This window comes from Pholis gunnellus, assembly GCF_910591455.1.
Source record: "Pholis gunnellus genome assembly, chromosome: 14".
NCBI lineage: Eukaryota > Metazoa > Chordata > Actinopteri > Perciformes > Pholidae > Pholis > Pholis gunnellus.
Genome location: NC_136541.1, coordinates 9,167,783 through 9,180,157, shown reverse-complemented (window position 1 = coordinate 9,180,157; position 12,375 = coordinate 9,167,783). Strand labels below are relative to the sequence as shown.

General features: G+C 41.5%; 1 protein-coding gene across 1 annotated transcript in view; it reads right to left on the bottom strand.

Annotated features, from left to right (window-relative positions):
- Positions 1-12,375, bottom strand: part of LOC306706668 (receptor-type tyrosine-protein phosphatase mu) — a gene marked incomplete at both ends in the record, with an annotated part of 143,969 nt that overhangs the window by 82,257 nt on the left and 49,337 nt on the right. The window contains 4 exons of the mRNA XM_079173821.1: positions 991-1,284; positions 7,786-7,960; positions 9,459-9,574; positions 11,410-11,488. Coding sequence (XP_079029947.1) covers positions 991-1,284; positions 7,786-7,960; positions 9,459-9,574; positions 11,410-11,488 — 664 coding nt within the window. The remainder of the gene's footprint in view (positions 1-990; positions 1,285-7,785; positions 7,961-9,458; positions 9,575-11,409; positions 11,489-12,375) is intronic.

Below are 12,375 nucleotides of genomic sequence, written 5' to 3'. Positions count from 1 at the left end.
AAGAAAGGCATCTACTTTTAAACATTATTAAAGACTTGATATCAACAGGTTTTTGCTCACTGGTTGTTTGACATTAATCAGAGTATGCACGGCTGCATGTGAAGGGGAATATTACCTCCAACGCTGTCTGCCATGGTACAGCACATGTTGACATAGCAACCTTAGCCACATGGCTTTACCTTGAAACCTTTGAATTGTTGAGGTGTCCTTCATTTAATTTGTTTCTAATAAAAACTCTCTCTACAATCCATGCATGTACCTCTGTTACAGAATAAATAAAGCCAGACTAAACCTTGGAACTTCAATAAGTCAAGAATTGTAGGTTCAACTTAAAAAGACACAAATGTCCCTTGCAGCACATTTCTCATTTGAAAATAAATGGATGAATTACGTATTTTCTATCTAGTTCTAGCTCACTTTAAAAGCTAAAGGAAAATTTGTCTGTTTGATACTTAAGATGATTTAGAAACTGTACTGTATTTATGTTACACAACATACACATCTCCATCGACAACATGATGTATGAATTGACCCTTTGCTAAGCCCTGCCCCCCTCTGCTACTCCGTCAAGCTGTCAGAGCTACCATGGAGCAGCAGAGACGTGCTAATGCAAGTTAACGATGTGCTAACGTATTCTGCTAATGTTAGCTCCACAGGTTTTTACATAGAAACATATATCTCCTTCCAATCTCTCCGGGTAACAAGTATCACTATTACACAACATTTAAAGGTGACTAGCTCCAGATCCACAAAACCAGCCCGAAAATGAAGGAAATTTGAAACGATTGCATGAGAGTCAATGGAGCAGAAACGGATAGTTGTCGGACCCTGGTCAGAGCCGGACGATGCTACGTTATAAATGGCACGTCTGCGTTGGGCATTGGGCACAACTGTACTTTAAGCCTTTTGTGACATTGTGATACAACATAATGTATATATTTCGCTAAAATCCCAGTGGTGCTCTGTAAGTAATGGTATGTTTGGCCTCACCTGCACATCTGGTTCTGGCCCTCAGTGGGGGTCCGGGGGCTCCGGTGCCTCCCTCCAGAGGTCTGGTCAGCAGAACGCTGATCTCGTACTCTGTGTCTGGATCCAGGTGGCCGATCTTGTGTGTGGTCTTGTCTACAGGCTGCAGGTCGTACATTGTGCCGGACACAGTGCGGTATTCCACTTCCCTGTCGATGATCGGGCCGTCCCCATTGATGGAGTTGGCGTTCAGCTGAATCCAAAGGTAAGTGGCACCAACAGCAGTCAGCTGGGGTGGTGCGATAGGCACTGGAGGCTCTGTGGAAACAAAACAATGTGTTGATTGATGTTAATAGACAATACATAGCGGTGAAATGCTGGAAAGCCTTGAAAATACAAAAAACAATTGTGTTTTTAAATTGTGTAAAAAGCACCGGCATTCCCACAAAAAAAACTGAAGAAATGCTTGTAACAAGCAAACAACATGCACAAAATCAATCTTTTCTTTCAAACAATCAACAGCATCAAAGTCCTTGTGAAGCACATGAAGAACTTCTTGATGTTTCCCAATTATCAAGGTACTCAAGAAGAGCCACGTGACAATCAATAGTTCTAGCTTGGTGGGGAATCTCGTCATCAGTAGAACATTGACTGAAGCATCCAAACCTGAGCAAATGTTGCTCCTATTGAACAATGTATTGATTTAAATCAGAGCACTCTTATGGAAAACCCTCTGTTAATTGAGAACAATTGTAGTTGTCATCTCTCTGATTAAAAGGAATTCAACTAATTATATTAAAAACTAAAAATCATTGAATTGACAACACAATTCAGTCTCCTACAAATGACTTTAGTTGTCAAGTGCAGATATTGTGATAACCATCTTAATATTTTAGATTGTCTTACAAATATACATTGAGGAGCAAGCCATTCTGTCACGTTTGCTAGACCTCCTAAACCTAAACAAGCCCTCAGGAAGAAGGCAAATTTCACATAGTGGCGAAACCGTGGAATTACAACTTCGTCACGTGATGCCATGGGGGCCAAAAGAAAAAACGTTCCAACAGACCTTGAACACTCCTTGCGACAAAACGCTTCCTTCAGAAAAAGAAACCGTAACTAAGCTTAAAATTGGGATCTTTCATCAACATTTTATTTTACATGTCTCATTCAAAATCTTGCCACAAATGACCCGTTTGAAGTAAACAGATCCTGTAAAGAGCATTAAATTCAGCGCTCCTCAGCACAACTAGGAAGCCATTATTGACTCAGCTGAGACCAACAGTCACATGACAACAATTCCGTAAAACTTCGACAGAACTGCAGGCTGCTGAACTCGGTGCATTGAGGAGAGGACAGGAGAACTGCTTGGGGTTCAGAGGGTGCAGCATTGACATGAAAGCAGCATTTTCATGTTGTAGCTTGTAACATAATTATCTTGGGTATTTTAATCAATAGCAAATCATATTTCATAAGATTATGACATTAAAAACCTTGATTTGTAAAGTAACTAGTAACTACAGCTGTCAAATAAATGTAGCGCACTAAAAAGAACAATGTTTCCCTCTAAATCACAGTGGAGTGGATTTAAGTACAGTACTTTTTTGTAAATGTACTGACATTTTTGGTATTGATGTTCAAAAGTGCCAGTTAAGAGTAGACAAAGAGTACAATTCTGAGATGTAGACACTGTTGTCCCAAACAGACTAATGATTGCACTACATTTCAAACAGTTTCAAAGTGTTTTGTCATCTGTGTGTTGCTGCCTTTGTGTCAACCAGACTTACTCTACAAATGTCCTTTCAAAGATAGAGACCTTCACAAAATCATTAAAGGTGCACAATTACAACAAACCATGTTATTTTTAAATAACAGGAAAATGTAGTCTTTGATCAATAAAAAAACAACATCTCCACAGACTCAATAGTACAAATATTTTATGACTTCAACATTCAGAATAAATATTACGGAGACATTTCTGGTCCATTTGAACCTTCAATGTGTCAGAAATGTAATTTAAAGTTCTTCAATACGAGTTTATATCTTTCAGACAAATGTGGTGTTCAATGACAACCTTAAAGATTACCTTTTCTCTGTTACGTCACCAATATTTGTCTAATCCCGCTTAACCTTGTGCCATTTTCTTGTTATAATGAGGCTTTTCGAAATGTCAGACACGTTTTTTTTCAAATGTGGGATATTTGCAGAATTGCATTATAATATAACCAGGTAAGGGGTAATTAAAAACGTCTAACATCTAGAAGAATAGTCTTATACCTTTATCTTTTTAAAGTCACATTTGACAAAATGCTTGCTCCACGTTCTATTTAAAAAAGGGACAGCCTTAACCACCTCGCAATGTCTCCTGGTGCAACCAAAAACCAGCAAGTCAACAAACAGCTGTGACTCACAGCCAAGGCATTGCTTAGGAATCTACCCTTGTCACGTACTACAACAGTGACACGTCCCAGAGGCCACGGTGAGTAGCTCTAATGAGCGCACACACACATGTACCAGAATAACGGCATTAGTCGTCTGGCTGCTTCTCATGGAGTTGTCATGGGGAGGGACGAGTCTCCAAGCACATTAGGGCTGAGGTGTCCTTCAGAGAATTGGAGGCTCTCCCTCAGCAGATGGTTACCCTACGGTGACCTAAGTCACAGGTTCCCTAAACTCCCACTAATCCAAGCGCCGAACAATGTTGCTGTCAAACATCACCTAAAGTGAACCAGCTTATCCGGCAGGTCTTCTCCCGGACTTACAAGCAGAGCGCCGGTCTGGGTGTTGGTGCCAGACAAACACAATGAGGTGATCCGAAATCTGGCTTCAGCCATTGGCTTGTTTTGATGGTCTTTTATGGTCCGTTATGTCTTAAAAGGGGTTTCACTTAGTTAAGTGGCAATATGCTCAGATTCATTTAATTAATTAATGTTGGTTTTAGAGGACAGAGACCTCAGGTTTTGATGTAGATTGCGTGTATGATTATAAGACCAGATGTAATGTATTCTATCGCTTACTAATCATATTTACTCATTAAAGAACTTTATAAAAGAACTTACTTTAACGACAACTGAGAAATATCACAGTCCTTTTTAATAAAAGCAGTCCTACATCAAAGGAGGCGAGTGTCATGTAAGTTGTTGCCAGATTATATTGACACATTTGTCAACACACTCACTCTGTGACACCTTGTGATCCAACACATGACAAAGTTTCAGGCTGCTGACTCAGACGTCACTGATTCACAGGGTGAGAAACTCAGCAACTTAACACGAAATTCAACCAACTAACATCCACCAAAGTTATAATACTGTATCGTATGATTATCTGGTTTTGTCTGTATTGTCTTCTAGGATTACCTGTGACGCCAGTGTCAGACTGTGGGGATAAAAATGTCCAAGGTAGCAAGCAAGAGCCCTTCAATCATTCCTCCTTTTCTATAGGGAACATGCTTTTTTTGCACTGCCATGCATAGATGCCGCTGCTGTCATTCAATCCTATTTTGCACTTCACTTGAGACAATTTATATAACAATACCACTAAGCATCATGATGTATTAAAGCAATACGCATTTCATTTAACTTTGGAAAGTTGCTGCTTCACAAAAGCAACAGCAGCTTACGGTGATGAAATAATTCCTGTAGGTGCAGTAATCCTCTGTTCAACAGCCACCGCACACGCACTGAAAATAACGGATTACCGGTGTGAAATACACTCAAGTGCTGGAACACTTTAGAATATTAACAACTCAATTCCCACTGTTTAAGCTTCGCAGCAGTGGGGCTCTGGAAAGGGCTCCGAACCGAGCGCCGTGCTGGCTGGAGATGGGTGACAGCGTGCAGATGACAGTGGCGGCCATACGCAAGGGTCAGCGAGCAGCTGTTGTCATGATGTTGACCAGACAGGCAAGCGGCCTGGCGACAGCTGCGTCCTCCTCTACCGCAGCACCTGCCTGCCAGAACGCAGATACACAAATGCACGCTCATGCACATGTAATGAAAAACTGTCGCATTGGCAATGCACATGGACCCAAAGCAGATAGACATGTTATCCGTCATACTAGGGCTGAAACTGTTTATTTCTGTAAACTGAATTTATTACTCTTTTACTGTGTAAAAAGTGAGAAAACTGTGAAAAATACTCATCATATTTCCCAGAAATCAGTGGTGGTGACTTGACCAACAGTCTAAAACCTCCCCAAAATTTTTTATTTACAATAATATGACACAAAGGAAAACAGAAATCAATAACTAAAGTTGGTAGTTTTAATAAAAAACAACTGTCATATTTGCCCAAACTGTCACAATATGCTGACACTAGTACATGAGACAGATAATCTTGAAAAAAATCAATTATTTTAGTGCTACTAAAGGCAATTGCAAGATTCCACCAACCAATCAGGGCCGATGAGTCTCTCACGCAGCTGCCAATCACTGCTTGTGAAGCTCATGAACTCCGATCAAACTGTCAAACTAGACAGCGCTGATCAAATATTAATGAAGAACCTGTAACTGCATGGCCTATTTGTCCCCTTAAATGTTTTCAGAAACACATTTTAGTGTATTAAAATGAGAATATAAAATGAGAAAGTTTGTTACCCAGCTGCCATGTTGAAAACAGTCAAGCCAAAACCAAGCAAAAAATTACATTTTACAGCTAAAAAGTTCACAAAAATAATTTTCTGAAAACATTTGAGGCGATAAATAGGCAATGGCGATGCTAAATCTTGCAACTACAATTGGGAGCACTAAAAGGAGTCTAGTACTACTGTCAGGATATAGTGAATATATGACAAAAAGTGAACTGTAGCTTTATCCAGTTCTCAAAAATGTCATTTCATTTTCTCCCCATTGACTAATACAAGACATTCATTAATGATACATGCTTGTACAATTCCCGGCACACACACACACACACACACACACACACACACACACACACACACACACATCTTGCGACCCATTTGCCATTCACCACACAGAGAGCAATAATAAGAGCTGCTACTCTGCTCTGTTGTTAGACTCTTTATAAATCCTTCTTTCATTTGCGCTGTTACATCCACTGAGCCTCTCTTGCTGAGATGCAAGAGGTCCTCATTACGTTGTGCGCTCTCCTAATTGCGCTGCTAAGGGTAAGGAATTGATCCGCTCCTGATAGGAGAAGAGGTGGCCACGGGAAAATGACGAGCTTGCCTGGTTGGCCTTCGATTTTTGGTGGCTTTTCTCATTAGTGCTGACACGGCCGCGCCTCGGCAGCGTTGAGTCGGTAGCGTGGCCCAGAATACTATGTTGGAGCATAGCGGGCGCTATGCGGGCTCCAGGTGATTCTAACCAGGCTGAGAAAGGAGCCAGCACTTGGACAGGGAGTAATTATCCCCCTTTCAGAACCCCTGGCTGCACTACAGGAGAGCCCATCACAAGGGGGGGGGGGGGGGCACGGAAAAGGGCTGCACTGGCCCAATTGGTACGGCGCTCTGGAAATACATGCAGTACGCTTTTCCACATAGGCGCATAAATCTGACTGAATGCTGGCATGAAAGGCAGAAGTGATTATCTGGGATAATCAAGCATTCACTCTCCTCATGTTGAAGAAAATAAAAAAAAAGGCAGTGTATGGTAATGAGTGGAGGAGGGAGAGCGAGCTGGTGTGTGACTGTAGCAGGCTCATAATCCACAGAATCGCTCCGTGGTCACTCCTCCAAAAAACGAGTCACAGAAGCGGTGAATACACATTTGAGGAGGATTTACGACTCAGACACATTGCTAGGAGGGTTAAGCACTTGTTTTACGACTGGTACGATAAGAGGAGATATCAGCCTTTTTTTATGTGTGACACTTATAACCGTGAAAACGCCTCTTTTCTTCCTGCGACGAGTTGGCTTATGTCGGAGTCATCGAGGTGTGAACATCTCTGCAGAATTTAAAGCAGGATGCATTCAAAGTTTCGATAACTGTCTAAATCTAGAAAATTATTTTAAATATTTATGACAATGGCACTTTACACTTAACTGGTTTGTCTTCAGCAGAAATATATCTAGTAACACACTGAAGGCAGCGATCAGCAAAAATATTGCCGTCTAGCGAGTATGTGTAAGTGCGAGGTTGTGCGAGTGATTGTGTTGCTGAATTTATGCACGAGTCTGGTTTTGAGTGCCTCCAGTGTGTCAGTAAATTTTCTTTGAGTACACCACTGAAACCCACTGATACACTCGGGCAGAGAGACTTTATCTCCCTCTTCACTCTGCTGTGTCTAGGCCCGGCCATTCTCGCATGATTGACAGACCTCGATCTGGACAGCCAGGATTAAACCTATCAATCACATAAAGCTTGGAGACAAAAAAAAAGAAAGAAAGAAAGAAAGAAAAAAAAAAACCAGGGCAGTAAATTCAATTGAGAGCACAGGGAGAAAATTGAGGTGAAGAAATATAGAAGGCCATTACCGGGCTATAGGGCTGCAGGAAAGTGAGGCCTTGCAGGATTTAGTTTCAGACGACTCCATAAATTCATATCAAATGACTGCAGGAGTGAAATATCAGTGCGGTTACTGTAAACCCTTTGTGATCTTTTAGGTGGAATTGTGCTCAGTCAAGGACAGCCTTTTCAAGGGAAGTATCAAAGTTCTCTGAATAACAAATCAACATAAAAAGCTAGTATTTTTAGTATCGCCTTAGAGGACATTTTCATCTACGAATATCAACAACAACAACAGTGTTTCCTGTTTATCTCCTGTTGACTTTGCTGTATGCACAGAGGTCATGTGTGTGTTAGTGCAGACAGACGGCGTTTGTGTTTTTCTCTCTGCTTTGGGACCGATACTCACGTTTTATGGTTAGTTCCCCATAATTGGACACTCCAACCCCTTTGTCTGAGTGGACGATGCAGCGGTAGCGGCCCGAGTCGCCCTTGGTTGTGTTCTCTACATCGAAAGTGCCTATGAAGCGCCGGTTGTTCCAAGGTTTAGTGGCTTTCATCGGGGCCTCCCGTCCACCGATGCCCTGTTTGGAACCATGACAAACAAACAAGTAAGCCTACAAAATGGAACGGTTTAATAAGCAAAGTGACCTGACCTTGTGTGTTTCAGAAACTCCGGTGGAGTGTGCTTGTTGCCCGTTTTGGTGTGCTTTTGTTTGTGTCCTACCATTCCCATCGGTGGCTGATGGTAGGAACACATTTATCACACAGGAATGCGCACACACACACACGCACACACACACACAAACACACAGTGGGCCCTCCCCAGCTGTCACCCCTCACAGCAGGCAGATGGGGGACATTTGTTCATTAGAAATATTTCTTCATTACTGTCATCGGGGGACTTCACTTAATGTTTGTTTTCCAGCTCCTGTGCTAATGAGGACGTGTTTGTTAAAATGATGGAGTACCTGGCAGAGGACCTTTACCCAGCGTCATGCTCCCACTGATCACATGTGTGACAGTGTGCTTAGCAGCAGAGCCGGCAGGGTTATGTCTGCCAGATGCACTACCTTCGCTGCTCAGAACAAGGTCACTCCAAGACTGCTGTGCAGCTCAGCTGTGCCGGATATAGTACACGGTATCCACAGAGCCAACACGTATATAGGTTAAGACCATACTGCAACGATCTGAAACACCTGTAATCCCCCGCATCCCAGACACAGAGGACTCTGGAAAACTGGTGAGCAGGTGAGATCTCAAACACAAGGTAGAAAAACGACTTGTATTTCCTGAAACCAACTTTAAAAATTGAAATTTGACGTGTTTGAAAATTAGGAAGTTTCCGTACTTTGTGTAAGCATGGAACATAACAAGGTGCTATGACACACATTTACATGATCTAACGCCCCCATAATATCTCTTCTTCACTTCGTCGTTTCATCATATCATTTCTCATTCAAAGCTGTGGTTGAACTCCAAAACGGTTTGAGGTTAACTGTCAATTAAAGTGGACATCTGCTCGCTAATCAGGGAAATGGCTGTGGTGGAACAGTTCCCATTTGGCCCTATGTAATTTGGGGTTAAACATGTTTAAAATAACAAAGCACTCTTGCCTCCTCTCCTTTTTTTTTTTACCACACTCTCCCTTGACGGAGCCATTTTGATCCAAATAATGTGAGTCATTAAATAAGCACAATTGTATTAGTGTCTACAGCATTATGGGTTGTTCTGTAATGTTGATTGATTACACATTTTTATTTTCTTTATTGTGTATTTTACTTTTTTTTTTTAGTTGCCAACAGTGGTATCCAGATCACACAAAATGGTTGACAGTCGTTAACCTCTGGCCTAGTTTTACTTGGATAAACCAGACGTTGATCTTCTCTATCATCATGACTCATTAAATGCCAAATGCTACATTTCTAATTTCCACATTTAAAAAGCCTGCAGCCTTAGACAACAGCAGTACTGCTGATCAGAAGATTACATATTCAGACAGTAGGGTCTGTTCAGTAAGACACAATAATTAATTAGTCCTTGATCTAGAGTGCAAGTAAAAGGATAAAAAATGGATCTCACCTGAAGCCAGAGGCGGAAATTGTCCCTTTTGCGTCCATTGACGGTGCAGTGAAAAGATGCAGTCTGTCCAGCGTTGACCTCCACTCCCTTTATAGTCAGGAAGTGAGGTGTGTTCACTATGGAACAAAAAAAAATGCAAATATCTATTAGACAGCTGCATAAAAGTTACATGAGAGCACATGCTAAGGTGCAGTGTGCAACTTCACTAAAATGGATTTGTACTTAATGAGAAATAATCACCAGAACTGGGTGCTGGAGTAGCAGCTCAACGGCTGCATTAAGATCTATGATCCTGTGTCCACAGATTTCACAGTTACCCACTTTGAAACGCTCATGCCAAGATTTGCATGCAAAATTGAAGAACTGAGAGAAATAGGCTTGAATGGATAGTGCTCTTTATTACACTATTCGATACCCCTCAGCGCCGGAGGCCGGCATCGCTTTGTGAGGAACATTCCACCTATATCCTTGAAATGAGACACCAGAGGCCGATCCTGCACCCAGTTTCTGCTGTTTCCTAACTGCATCTTTTCATTGATTAAGGGGATCTTTTCCAAAAGCATTATTCTCTTCTCCAACTGTGCTCATTACCAGGATGCGCAAAGACTGGGATAGTCCACGGAAAGTAACTTATGTAGAACATTTTTGATTGGTACCGCTATTCTGCTGAGAAAAATAGGGCAATTCAGTGGAGCGACCTTGATTCGAAACATAACCAAATCTCTAAAGACTTGGCAAAAGCTAATTCTATCACTTTCATCATCAAGACTTTCACTTCTACTTAATATTTTACAACCTTGTCTTTGAACTACGCTACACCTCCTTTATAACGTTGTCCTGTCAATCCCTCCAGTGCCAAAAAAGACAAATCTATTTTTCTCATAGCTAATGTCTTAATGACGCAAGGAGAGGCAGACCACCCTGTGGCATAATCACACCTTTGTGCGAGACATTCCACATGGTCTTATAAATAGAAAATGAATTGGCTGTGCTCCACTGAAGAGTTGCTTTGATCACTTTGCTTATCACTCAAAGAAACCCAATTGCCACTGAGCAGGGTATTGATCCACTCACACTTTTGCGCATTTAAACATTGATCACGTCGCAAGGCCTCATTGATTCACTCAAATACATTTATATGCAACACCTATCGCTATATAAATCCATCTTATTGACATAACATTTGTAGGAATTCAGCTGCATTCAAATGGTTACCAGGTCATTAGCGCCTAACAGTCAGAGTATGATGCTTCAGCTATGAGGGGTAAAGAATAACTCAATTGATGAAAACCCGCGAGGTATTGATTTAGACTTGGACTGTAGAGTGTGAAAACCTCTTTGTATAAAAGGAGTGCCTTATGGACTAACACGACTCTCAGCACTCAAAAGCATAGACATGACAAATCCTGAAGAGCCCTCATCCTTGTTTTCCCACGGCAGCATCCGATCCCAAAAGCTGAAGCAGAAAAATCTAAATATGCTAGTGATTACATGTTCATTAGCTCTGCAGCGCACTCTGAAGTGCTTATATTCAGCAAGGGAAGCAGAACTCCGAACATCTGAGAGATGAGATGCTGTACTGAATATCCTTGAGGGAGGAGGAAAACTGTGGAATCCAAACACAAGCAGCCGCAAACTGCATTGTGCTGTTTGTTTTTTGTGCCCCTTTTTTTTTGCGCTATTTCTCCCCATCTCTCAAAGGATAGATTTAACACCAACATTAAATCCTGAGCACACTTCAGCGTGTCAACGGTATGCTCATAAATCTTCAGGGAGCTAAGGGGAGGGAGGTTTACACTTTGGATTGACTGTAGCATACTCTTTGAAGGCCTTTTGTTTGAATGGAGGGGCCTTGCAAACAACAACGATACAGGTATTTGGGAGGGTGTCATGGAAAGGACAGTGACTGTTTGATGATATTCTTTTATGGTGAAGGGGGAAAAGGACTTACTGCACTGGTGGCCCTGGACCACGACGTCTTTGATGGCCAGCAAGCCACGCTGCCCTGAGGTTACGGCTTCAAACACAATCTGAGGAGGAGAGAGGAGACTCATAACACCAATGATAAATGGCCACATGTCTTCAAATGGCATTTGAGTGAGGCTGCCCATGTGCATAGAGAAGTCCAGCTCCAGCTAATGCGATCTGCTCTTGGCTGGGCTGCAGCTGGTCACACAGCTGCAGGCCACCGACAGTATTTCCACAATATGTCACAGTTGATAGGTGTTATGACATGCAAGTGTTAAATTAAGTTGGAGTCCTGAGACGATTAGTACACAGTCTGTGGCAAACATAGTGTACCGTGGATGAGACACCGCTGATATACCGCCATCTAATCATTTCATTTGAGTTGTCCTCAAAACAATGTATGTGCACAGAACAATAATATTAAAAATAAGTTCCTATTCATATTCCCAATTTCTAAATTTGCATGTAAATTCCCTATAACGCTTTTATAGACTACTACCTAGTTTTAAGTTATATATTTTCTAAATCACAATGCGCTTTTAAAACTTAGAGAATGTCTCAGCTGGTAAAGAATCTGTAAACCTGTTGCTAGGGAACATCTGCAGTGCTGTCAAATCCTAAGCAATCCAATATGTAAAACAGGAAGTGATGCAGCATCACAAGCGGTGACACACAGTAACTTCCATGTACAACATTTAAATGAGTCTAAATGCTAAACCTAATCCCCGAGTTTGAATCTCTTCCCTCAGGCCACAGATTCAGAGAACCTCAGTTCAAGAGCAGAAAGAGTAAAATCTCCGTTGTTCCATGTGCAAAAACATGGATTTACACATGTAATGATAATTTTAGAGATTGTTTGTGTTGTAGTATTGTATTCTGTATATTGCATTTACAGGAAACATTTTAGGAGCTTTTGTTTTGTACGGATTTTTGCTTTTTGTTTAGTTTT